This window comes from Esox lucius, chromosome 11 (genome assembly GCF_011004845.1).
Source record: "Esox lucius isolate fEsoLuc1 chromosome 11, fEsoLuc1.pri, whole genome shotgun sequence".
NCBI classification, from domain to species: domain Eukaryota; kingdom Metazoa; phylum Chordata; class Actinopteri; order Esociformes; family Esocidae; genus Esox; species Esox lucius.
In genome coordinates, this window is record NC_047579.1 from 47,800,664 (window position 1) to 47,812,070 (window position 11,407).

Sequence of the window (11,407 nt, forward strand, 5' to 3'; positions counted from 1 at the left end):
TCTTTTGCTTGGATTACAGCTGTTTGTCTGTTTGGAAATGTCTCTATCAATCGATTCGCAGAAGAGTTCAAGCTCAGTCAAAATGCGAGGAGATCTCCTGTGTACAGCACACCTGAAGTCAGCCCACAGATTTGTCCATAGGATTTTGATCTAGGCCCCAGGACACTGATCTTTCCTTTATGCAAGCCATTTTCTGGTTGATTTTATCTCTTAGGTGCCAGAGCTCTACATGAAAAGGAAACCTGGTCTGACATCCTGGACATCCACCCTGGAAAGTCATGAGCCAATTCCCACTGCCCTCTGTGAGGTCCCTCGGCACTGTCGGTTTGACACTACCAGGATTTTATTTCCTGTCTGAAATGACTTGTGCCATGCTGGAGCCTCTGCAGTTTCCTCTTAATTGATATTACTTAGACAGTGAGCTGACATGCTGAACCTGAAAGTCAGAAGGATGTCCAAAAAAGCACAGAGGAGATGCTTAACCTACAGTGACCTCACATAAACGACTTTAAAATTATAATCAACAGTCTACTATATATTTTAGCAAAACAGCGATATTGGTCCCAAGCCTTTTCAACTCGTTGAAGCGTGGGGGGATTTTGGCCCATGTAGCCATGTTTAATCTATCACTCCTGGTAAGCAGCTTTTATGCTCTGTTTGGGAATGCTTAAAGCAGGCAACAAAATCAGGAAATCCCTCAACAGTGTTGTCAACAGATCCTCAACCATGACTTTAAGTCCAAATACCTTGGATTCAAGGTAGCCATTCCATTGTACATTGTCACTAATGTTAATTCCCCATCTGATTAGTAATTGGGTTCAAGGGTAGAGTTTTGACATGCTGGATAAGCCTCCCCTGGTGTCAATTACTCATCAAAGAGTGGAAAGCATTTGAAAGACACTGTTGGAATATTCACTTGTGTCCATGCTTATTGACCATTGCCAGACAAGCACTGATTTAGAACATAGTCACCACACAAGATGAATAATACAGAAACAAGACAAGGAATACGGAAATTAAAACAATGAAATAAACATGTATGAAATTACTTTAAATCTGTCGGCAACTCTGAATCTTTTTTCAAAGCTTTTAACCTTTTTTAAAGTTATTCCATACCTTGAATGCGCTGTTGTCCGTACTCTCTAGATTTTCTCGTTAGATCTTTGTATTATTACATATGTCTTTGACTATAGACATATCATTGTTCTTCACAGTATTTTGACAGCAGATGAATTTAGTGAAAATATCTTCACAGCCTGCCGAGGCTAGGTGCCAACATTATCAGATCCCAAAAGGCCTTATCCCATCTTCACAGCCTGCCGAGGCTAGGTGCCAACATTATCAGATCCCAAAAGGCCTTATCCCATCTTCACAGCCTGCCGAGGCTAGGTGCCAACATTATCAGATCCCAAAAGGCCTTATCCCATCTTCACAGCCTGCCGAGGCTAGGTGCCAACATTATCAGATCCCAAAAGGCCTTATCCCATCTTCACAGCCTGCCGAGGCTAGGTGCCAACATTATCAATAGTAGTAGTAAGCTAATTCAATTACCCTCAATAATAGTAGTATGCTAATTCAATTACCCTCAATAATAGTAATTGGCTACTTCAATCACCATCAATAATAGTAGTAGGCTAATTCAATTACCCTCAATAATTGTAGTAGGCTAATTCAATTACCATCAATAATAGTAGTAGGCTAATTCAATTACCCTCAATAATTGTAGTATGCTAATTCAATTAGCCTCAATAATAGTAATTGGCTACTTCAATCACCATCAATAATAGTAGTAGGCTAATTCAATTACCCTCAATAATTGTAGTAGGCTAATTCAATTACCATCAATAATAGTAGTAGGCTAATTCAATTACCCTCAATAATTGTAGTAGGCTACTTTTATTACCCTCAATAATAGTAGTAGGCTACTTCAATTACCCTCAGTTGTCACTACCTACAGGACCACAACCTATCTTCTACCACCACACGGTCACAGGCCTGGGATCAGCATACTCTATCTTCATGCTCATGTCTTTTTCTGACAAACCAGAGGAATTATCAACTTGAGTCATGTTCACTTTTTTCCAGCAACAGTACCCATTTTTGGCATGGCGACCATTACCGTGTTGAACTGTCACTGGATATCTCCCTGTTTAGCCCTCAGATGAAATGTGTGCTAAGGCTTTCCCCTGGCCCTGACGGTGAAGATTATCCTCCATTGTTTAATAAGCAAGACTTGTATGTATGGACTTCGCATTGCAATTCAGCTGTTAGCTGCCAATGTTGTACATCATGGTTGACAATGCGTTCATAAATTATACATATTACTTCTGCAACAAACTGTCAACATTTTAACCAGAATTGATGTTTCTCTATAACTAAGCATTAAACAACTGAATAAACATGTATTTTTTATGGATAGTTACACCATCAAATAAATCACTCTATATAAAATAGCAAAGTGGATAACGCTATGATAAATGACACCCAGATCTACATGAGGATAAAGTCCCTCTTTCCCATTCACCCCTTGCATCCCATTTGAACATTTAAGTCTTGATAATGTCAGAGTCTTATATGAAACAATTAATGGAAACTTTGAAGGTTTTTATTTACTTGTTGAGCATTTAAAGGTGACACTTCTGAGCTACCTCATTTTACATTGCACCTGCTTCTTTAACGATATGAAATTCTCATTTTTAGATTTTAATCCGCCATTTTAAAAAACATAATTTACTGCTGGCCCACAGCCCATGGATTATTCTGTGATTATCATCCTCTGAGTAATGTTTCAATTTTACATTCCATTAATGGGACACTGCAATTAGAGCAGAAGGGGTTTTTCCCGGCCCGTAATAGAAATAATTTTGATTGATTAACGTAGTCGTTGTGATCTTTAGTTTTCTCCATTTACTTTGTTGTAAACACTTCTCCATTGTATTAACCCTAACCAAGTTTTCACACCTCCGCCCACCTTGAGCTACCTCCAATCTCCATCCCCTGTATGTTTCCAGATCATGTCCTATTTATGGGTTGCAGATTTTGTGACATTTTGAAAATGTTGTTTCAAGGTTGATGCCAAACTAAGTATTCCACTCAATGTACCCACCATGGGTGTTGATGTTGCGTTGGTCCGAAGTGCATTTTTGAGGCTTGAAAACATGATACCATCTGTGATCAATTTAGTAGTTAAACCCTTTTGTCATTATTATGATGTCAACATATTGATTTTAGATCGACACACATTTAGTCATTAGCCCATATTCGACTTTCGACCATCAACATTGCTGCAGCGTCTGCAGAATGTTCATTATAGTGGCAATGATGCAACCCGAGTGTTGAAGCGGCAACCCCTGTGTGCGGAGGCACCATGCAGAACACCTCACCTGACTCCTTTCTCCCCTGTAACTATTGTCTTTGTGCAGATGGGAGGCACCATGCAGAACACCTCTCCTGACTCCTCTCTCCCCTGTAACTCTTGTCTTTGTGCAGATGGGAGGCACCATGCAGAACACCTCACCTGAATCCTCTCTCCCCTGTAACTCTTGTCTTTGTGCGGACGGGAGGCACCATGCAGAACACCTCACCTGACTCCTCTCTCCCCTGTAACTCTTGTCTTTGTGCAGATGGGAGGCACCATGCAGAGCGCCTCACCTGACTCCTCTCTCCCCTGTAACTCTTGTCTTTGTGCAGATGGGAGGCACCATGTAGAACACCTCACCTGACTCCTCTCTCCCCTGTAACTCTTGTCTTTATGCGGACGGGAGGCACCATGTAGAACACCTCACCTGACTCCTCTCTCCCCTGTAACTCTTGTCTTTGTGCAGATGGGAGGCACCATGTAGAACACCTCACCTGACTCCTCTCTCCCCTGTAACTTTTGTCTTTATGCGGACGGGAGGCACCATGTAGAACACCTCACCTGACTCCTCTCTCCCCTGTAACTCTTGTCTTTGTGCAGATGGGAGGCACCATGTAGAACACCTCACCTGACTCCTCTCTCCCCTGTAACTCTTGTCTTTGTGCAGATGGGAGGCACCATGCAGAACACCTCACCTGACTCCTCTCTCCCCTGTAACTCTTGTCTTTGTGCAGATGGGAGGCACCATGTAGAACACCTCACCTGACTTCTCTCTCCCCTGTAACTCTTGTCTTTGTGCAGATGGGAGGCACCATGTAGAACACCTCACCTGACTCCTCTCTCCCCTGTAACTCTTGTCTTTGTGCAGATGGGAGGCACCATGTACAACACGGGGCGCCATGTGTCGCTCCGACCGGACAGGGCTCATCTGGTGAACATCTCTGGTGGGCCGCTGGGTTACAGTCACCGGCTGGAGGAGATCCGCCTGCACTTCGGCAGCGAGGACGGCCAGGGCTCAGAGCACCTGCTCAATGGACAGGCCTTCCCCGCAGAGGTGAGAGAGAATCAGCCAATGAGCCGTCAGTGTCCTTTCTATGCCGAGGGCAACTTCAATCACGGGCCAGTGGTCCCAACTCATTATCTGGGGAACGTGCTTTTGTTTTTGAAGACTTGATGGTGATTACGAGTCATCAAATTGTGCTACTTTTTATCTATAAGTGTTATTGTCTACAAAGTGGGTAAGCCTACCTGAATATCTGCTCCCGATTCATAGTTGTATCCTAGTTTAAGATCTGTTAGCGGGTGTGCATTAAAGCTGTAGTACTCCAGTTAATCTGGCCTAATGCCTATTAATCTTATAGAAGGGGAGGGAATAAATTAAGTCATTTCATTATCTTTGTAGTGCCTGTAGACAAACCATTCTACTGCCTGTTGTTTTTCATTAGACTAAGGGCTCAATTCAATCAAACCTTTATTACAGTTAGGACTTCGCCGTTTTACACGGCCACATCAAGTGTGAAAAATGACCTCCATAAGCAATCCTCAAACTACCTCTGTATCACTGTCCCCAAATGGTATGTGCAGGCTGGGCTAGAACAGCAGTCGGCATCCTAACTGTGGCATTGGCGGCTGGACAGAGACATGGCAGTGTGGAACAGTCTATGGGTTTTTAATGACAGTGGGGTTATTCAGTGGATGCAGGCAATATTTGAGTGACAACTTTATACTTTTTACAAACTATTGGCCCTGTGGGTACAATGACCGACCCCACTCTCCCCCTAATCTAATTAAGTGAAAGAATGTGTCTGTCAGGGCTTGAATGAGAATTTGCTAACCCTGTCCTCAGTGACGCGGAATCTGTTAACTTTTTAAGTAAAATCTGTTGCCAAAAGGGAGCTTCAGACCACACAATTCGAGCTAAATCCTGTTCTTAAAGGGGCCGTATGTATGTTTTTTTAATGTACTACTAGCATAAATGCAAGCAAAAATGACCAGTAGACATCTGCAGTTAACGGTTTAAGTTCCTTCCCACCATAAACCACGCTGGACTAGCTAATACTATTCTGGGCTCAGGTGGTCTATTCCAGTCTTATTAACTTCAGAGGCAGGATTCTCTACAATGTGCCTTTAATTAGAACCATACTGAGCCAATAAAGACCTAATTCTCACCTTACCGTCCAAGGTAACCTGCAAGTCTTTCAGATGAGATCCCCCCCCCCCACCAATCACTGCAGTGAGAATATATTGCATTGCTTAATGTGTATTGCAGTCACAGGAGCACTGATGTACATTTTTACATTTACAGTTTAGAATTGTAGCAGATTCATTTCTATGTAGGGGATCTGGGTCTAGAATTCAAAAGATGCTAGCTAGTTAATGTTGGACTAATCATGCTAGTTTTCATGATTCTCAGACTTCAGAAATACTGCCTATTAGTGTAAAAAACACAATAGCTACATGTATAATGAAAGCATGCTAGTCTCTTCACGTGGTCCACTGCACAGACAAAACTGTTCGTATTCTGGCAAGTCAATGCTACCCTGCTATTGTTGATGTGAGTAGGCCCTGAGAGTCCAACAAAGCAGAATAGTATACAGTTCTTGAATATATCTTCAAAAAATGCTGATTGAATGGGTGAGATTTGTTTATTCTGACAATGCTTTCGTGTGCAAGACAATTACTTTTCTTTGTGTCCTGGTTTAGAACCACAAACTGCACTAAATGTTTTTCTTCAGTCAATCAAATTGATTTTAAGAGCATCAGCGGTTGTGACAAAGTGCTTCAGAGACACCCAGCCTAAAACCTAAAAGAACAGGATTTGCAGATGTGGTAGCACAAGGACTTTGAAAGCATGCTAGAATGCCAGGAATCTAGAAAGAAACTAAGAGAGAAACCAGACCCTCAGGGGTGACCAGTGAAAGGGGTAAATAAGAGCGGAGTGCTATTCTCAAATAACCAACAGTGTCAAATAGTTACCACAGTGTTTATAAGTGGACGCATCAATTTAGCCCAGTTGGCTATTTGTGGCAGAGCATTCAGATTAGCATTTCAGTAAAATAGGTCATGGTTCCAGAGACGCAGAAAGAACATCAGAACTGGATCAGACATTTGTACCGTGGACAGGGAGAGCCGGGAGGCTGCCAGGCCACATGCACCTGAGGCATGCTTCTAGGGCTCAAGTTTTGCCTCTTTTCTTTTTGTCTCACAGGTTCAACTCATTCACTACAACCAGGAACTTTATGCCAACTACAGTGAGGCAGCCAAGAGTCCCAATGGCATAGCCGTCGTGTCCATATTCATAAAGGTCAGTTTGCGCTTGATGCGACAAGTTCCGCTCTGTGCACTTTCACTATAGTGACAGTGTTCTTTAGATTCAGAATTCCATCGGAATGATGCTGCGTATGCTGAATATTTCATGTGCCTTTACATCTCTTCCCTCTCAGATTTCCGAGTCTCCAAATGTATTCCTGAATCGCATGCTGAATAGAGACACCATCACCAGAATAACATACAAGCGTAAGCATCCTTAGGCTTTTAAGATGTCTGGCTAAAAGAATAGTAGTCAGTCCCATTTCCAGGTCCATTATAAAAAGCTTATCTAGCTACTTAATTAATTTGGGTAATTGGGAGGTTTCCAGAGACTGACTCAGAGTATGAGTGAAATATATTCCAGCTTCTGAATTAATCAGCTACATTACCAATGTGATCCTCTTGGCTCAATAGATAAACATGAGTAACAAAAGAAACTGCCTCCAAACCTGAGAAACGTTTGAGTAATCTCCTGTTTGTACCTGACTGAAATAGCACTGAGGCGCAGGCTCCCTGAAAATCTGTTTTCCTTTAAAGTATGTAACTCTGCTGTAGGAGGGATTACAAGACATAAATGCTGTTAATGAAGTACATTGCATTGAATTGTCAATTATTTAATTCAAATGAGTGTGGTTCCAGTGGCTTTAAAATCACAATTTTAATGGATCAATGAACAAACCCTTTTATTTTGATGCATCTCTATAATACCACGTAGGGTATGCCTTAGAAAGCAGACTTTTACTGTACATATATACATAATGAAGAAATGAAGCAAATAAGAAGAGTTATGGGTGTTAACTTAGCAAAGCTCAAGCCAAGGCCGCTTTTTGCCAACCGAGATTTGAATTATCTGTGTGGCTAATTGCCAGTTTATCGGTAGGCTCAAAAATAGAAATTGTTAATATTGAAACTTCACTATTGGCAAAAACAGTGTCTCAAAAGGATATCAGTGTTGTGGGAAATCATTGACAATGCCTTACTGTCAAATAAATATGCATTTGGTTATTTCTAGAGCAATAGACTTTGTTGATTTTCACAAGTGTGTGTGGTTAGCTACAAAACCTGTAACATGTTTTCAATATTTCCGATTATATCAGTCATGAATAAGTCACCTGAGTAGGTCACTTTCAAAATCCACTAAGCACACTAGCCAACCCGTCCAAAATCAGTAAAACAACTTCTGGTCTTTACACTACCCAGAATTAGTAATAATCTAATGACTATTCACTTTTGGATTTACTTACCCTCATAAGAATCTAAATGGGATCCATCAAAAACTTCTGCACATTCATACGATGTCAACAGTTAGGGGGAAACAGCTGAACAAAAACTAGACAGGACAGATGAATACAGTAAACTGGTCTTAAAACAATTAAAGTGTCTGGTTTTTATATAGAAGTTCTTGATGAATACACACTGAACATGACACACAGATGAAACTCATCACAAATAAAATGACAGGCTGTCAGTTATAAATCAAATACAAATTACAATCAAAAAAAAGGGTCCATTCCAAAACCCAGAAAGCTCATGCAATATGCCTCAGAAGCTTAACAGTAATGACTGAGACCAGGAGGTAAGGGACCTTACGATACAGGTAAACCAAGACCTTGTAGCGCTGCTGTTTCACCAGTCTGCCCAGTGGCTCACGGTGGGAAAGGTTAACATAAGAGTCAGGCCATTTCCTAGTAAAAATGTTACAATAAAGCCTGAATTCCAACATATATCATTTAAGGATAACTCTGGACTTGGTTTCTTTTGAAAGTGAATATTCTTTACATGGAATCAATCACAATAAAAGTATTCCACCTTTATGCTATTCATTTTATACTGTGTTGTTCTGTAATGCAGCATAGAAGAGGGTTGAGGATATTACAGCACAAATCTGATTACCTCTGTCTTGGTCCACCTCCAGATGATGCATTCTTACTCATGGGGCTCAACATAGCAGACCTATATCCGGATACTACACGTTTTATAACATACGAAGGCTCCATTACCATCCCTCCCTGCTACGAGACGGCTACCTGGATCCTCATGAACAAGCCTGTGTATGTCACACAGATGCAGGTACCTCCGACATGAACTAAACAGACACCTTGAATGCAGGTGACTCCGCCTCCATCATTAGCAGAGCTAGCTGAGATTACTGGCCGTGTGTTAACGATGTCCAGCCTTTTCCTCGTAACGCTTTCTGACCCTTATTTTTCCCATGTCTCACTAATGTCTCACTAATGTCTCACCTCATCTCCCTCAGATGCATTCTCTGCGACTGCTCAGTCAGAATGAACCGTATAAGCTATTTCTCAGTATGAGTGACAACACGCGCCCAGCCCAGCCACTGATACAGCGCTGCATTCGCACCAACATCAAGTTCAGCAAGCAGGGCCGGGACTGCCCCAACAACCGCGCCCTAAGGCCCCAGTATCGAGGTGCGTGTCACTTCCTGTTTCTGGAGCACTATTCGGGAAAAGTCAACATGTGGCTATAGAAAGCCAGTCTTGTAAATTGCTCGCACTGTAGTTGTTTTTAATGCCAGTATGGTGGTACGGTTTTCAGTCGTTTTGAAATGACTGTAGGATGATCGTTTGTACCTCAAAAGGATCATTCTTTCGTAGGTTCTAGGTAGGTTTTCTTGTTGTTTCCTGGTTGAGTCAAATCATTGTAACCTCCTCATCTCTGTTCTTTTCTCAGTAAACCAGTGGCTTCTGAAGTAGGAAGATGAACATAATGTACAAAGCAACAACGATAAAGGAAAAATATAGTACCCTGATACAACAGTATAAAAACTCCTTATGGGATTCTGATTCTCAAGATTTTATTTCAGTGTGGCAAGACTACATTTTCAACAGAGACTGCTTTGAAACTTTTGTATACATTTTAGATTATAAAGGAAATATTGAAAAGTGAGACTTTCAATGCTGCAAATGGAATCTCTTACCAATCTTATGGAAATAGACTGAAGGGAATTCAGCAGGCCCAGCCATTAACAGCCTTCTGCAGCAGAGACAATGAGCACCTCTTTTATGGTAGTTATCAGATTCACTTGAGTCCCCAAAGATTCCATTGGACCAACACTTGTTGAAATGACCAAAATGTAAATCACAGATACAACCATAAGGTGTTTTGATACCAACAGCATTCCATCAGATCTATTATGCTGAGAATCTGAATATGATTGGAGGGTGCTCTTATGGTGATGAAAGCTTCTACTTAACCATGTACATAACCATGTCAGAGCCAAAATGTTTACTAAATATATTGTATGTCACAGAGGTAGACAGATCATGTGAGACATCCGGGAAAAACTCTGGCGTCCGGTAAATAATGGGACCCAGGGATCTTCTAGGCCAGGCCATGGAGTCTGGAAATACTCTTGGCCGTTTACTTGGAAAATCAAGTTATACTGCATTACAAAACTTTTCTAGACCTTTTGGGCCATTTGCCTTTTCTCTTAATTGTTTACAATGTTCATACACTGTTTAATTCAATGTTAGTAGCCCAATAAACATATTTCAGAAGAGTTTCTTACATTAAATAACACTTTACATGAGGCCTAGTACAGTATATGCTGTTTAAGAATTGTAATATTGTCCAACACTAAACAGAGCATGGGACGTGATTTGTCTGCAGATGTTATGCAGTCACAAGGCATTCCTTATCAATTATTTATTCTCATTTTCAATTCAGAGCTGTGTATGGCGTTACAGGCAATGTGGATTTGTGTAGGTGTGTGCGTGTGTTTGTGCTTGTGCGTGTGCGTGTGTGTGTGTGTGAGTGAGCATGCGTGCTTGTGCTCTCTCCAGGGCATTGTACTTCTCATTAAAGAGGTAAATGACTCTTTATCTCGTTGTTTTGTGGAAACTAAACACAAGATCACATGTACTGTTACTGTATGCTAATCTCACCTTGTCTAAAGATATTTTTTCAAATGTATCTCTCAAAGGGAAATGTGATCAGCATTCATCCTCGTCATCATCTGCAGGAGCCTAAGCTTCAGTCAGCTAGTGTTACCTAGCAACCTATTTTACTATACCATCCGTACCCAGTCAGAAATTAATATTCATTATTCTTGAACATTCACGTATTTCTGCTGGTGATTGGTGGTCATGGTTCATGTAATCACTTAGACAACAGAGATATTTATCATTCATGTGTACTTCATGTTTCTGTTAGGTTTTGACCATGTATTCTGCAAATAAGCCTACATTTAAGGATATTTCTACTATACTATTAAGACCTCATCATGAAGCTAGATTTTTAGAACTTGGGAATCGTGAAAGATAAAAGGGGTTTCATGATGTACGCACAGAGGCATGTGTATACAGTTGTTGCAAAAAGTATTGACAGCCTTGCACTTCATTAAATAATTCACAATTTCTTCTAGAATACCTGTATACACATATTTATTTATTTGGTTTGCAGTTGAACAAAACCCCCAAATCTGAACATTTTCCTATATCTAACTGGTGAGTTGCAGATGCCTGCAATATGGAAATCACTAATACAACCAGTTTGAGTAGTGAAAAACCATTCTCCTGTTTTGTATCACTTTGTGTACCACAATGAGCATGGAGGGAAGAAGGAAACCCAGAGGATTGTCAGATGAGATCAGACACAAGATTGTAGCCGAGCGCGGACAATCTCAAGCTTACAAATGCATCTCCAGAGACCTGGACGTTCCTGTTTCCGCCATACAAGAAGTTATCAAGAAGTTAGAAGGCTCATGCCTCTGTAGCC

General features: G+C 41.1%; 1 protein-coding gene across 3 annotated transcripts in view; it reads left to right on the forward strand.

The window, feature by feature from the left end:
* Positions 1-10,503, forward strand: part of LOC105027615 (carbonic anhydrase-related protein 10) — a 30,982-nt gene extending 20,479 nt beyond the window's left edge. For 2 of the 3 annotated variants that reach the window (XM_010899778.3, XM_034295025.1), the window contains 6 exons: positions 4,227-4,412; positions 6,567-6,662; positions 6,802-6,874; positions 8,583-8,737; positions 8,925-9,099; positions 9,362-10,502. In XM_010899778.3, the coding sequence (XP_010898080.1) occupies positions 4,227-4,412; positions 6,567-6,662; positions 6,802-6,874; positions 8,583-8,737; positions 8,925-9,099; positions 9,362-9,384 (708 nt within the window). In that variant the 3' untranslated portion in view covers positions 9,385-10,502. Of the gene's footprint in view, positions 1-4,226; positions 4,413-6,566; positions 6,663-6,801; positions 6,875-8,582; positions 8,738-8,924; positions 9,100-9,361 lie in introns of all 3 variants that reach the window. The other variant, XM_010899779.3, reaches the window with a different exon arrangement.
* Positions 10,504-11,407: the final 904 nt, after the last annotated feature.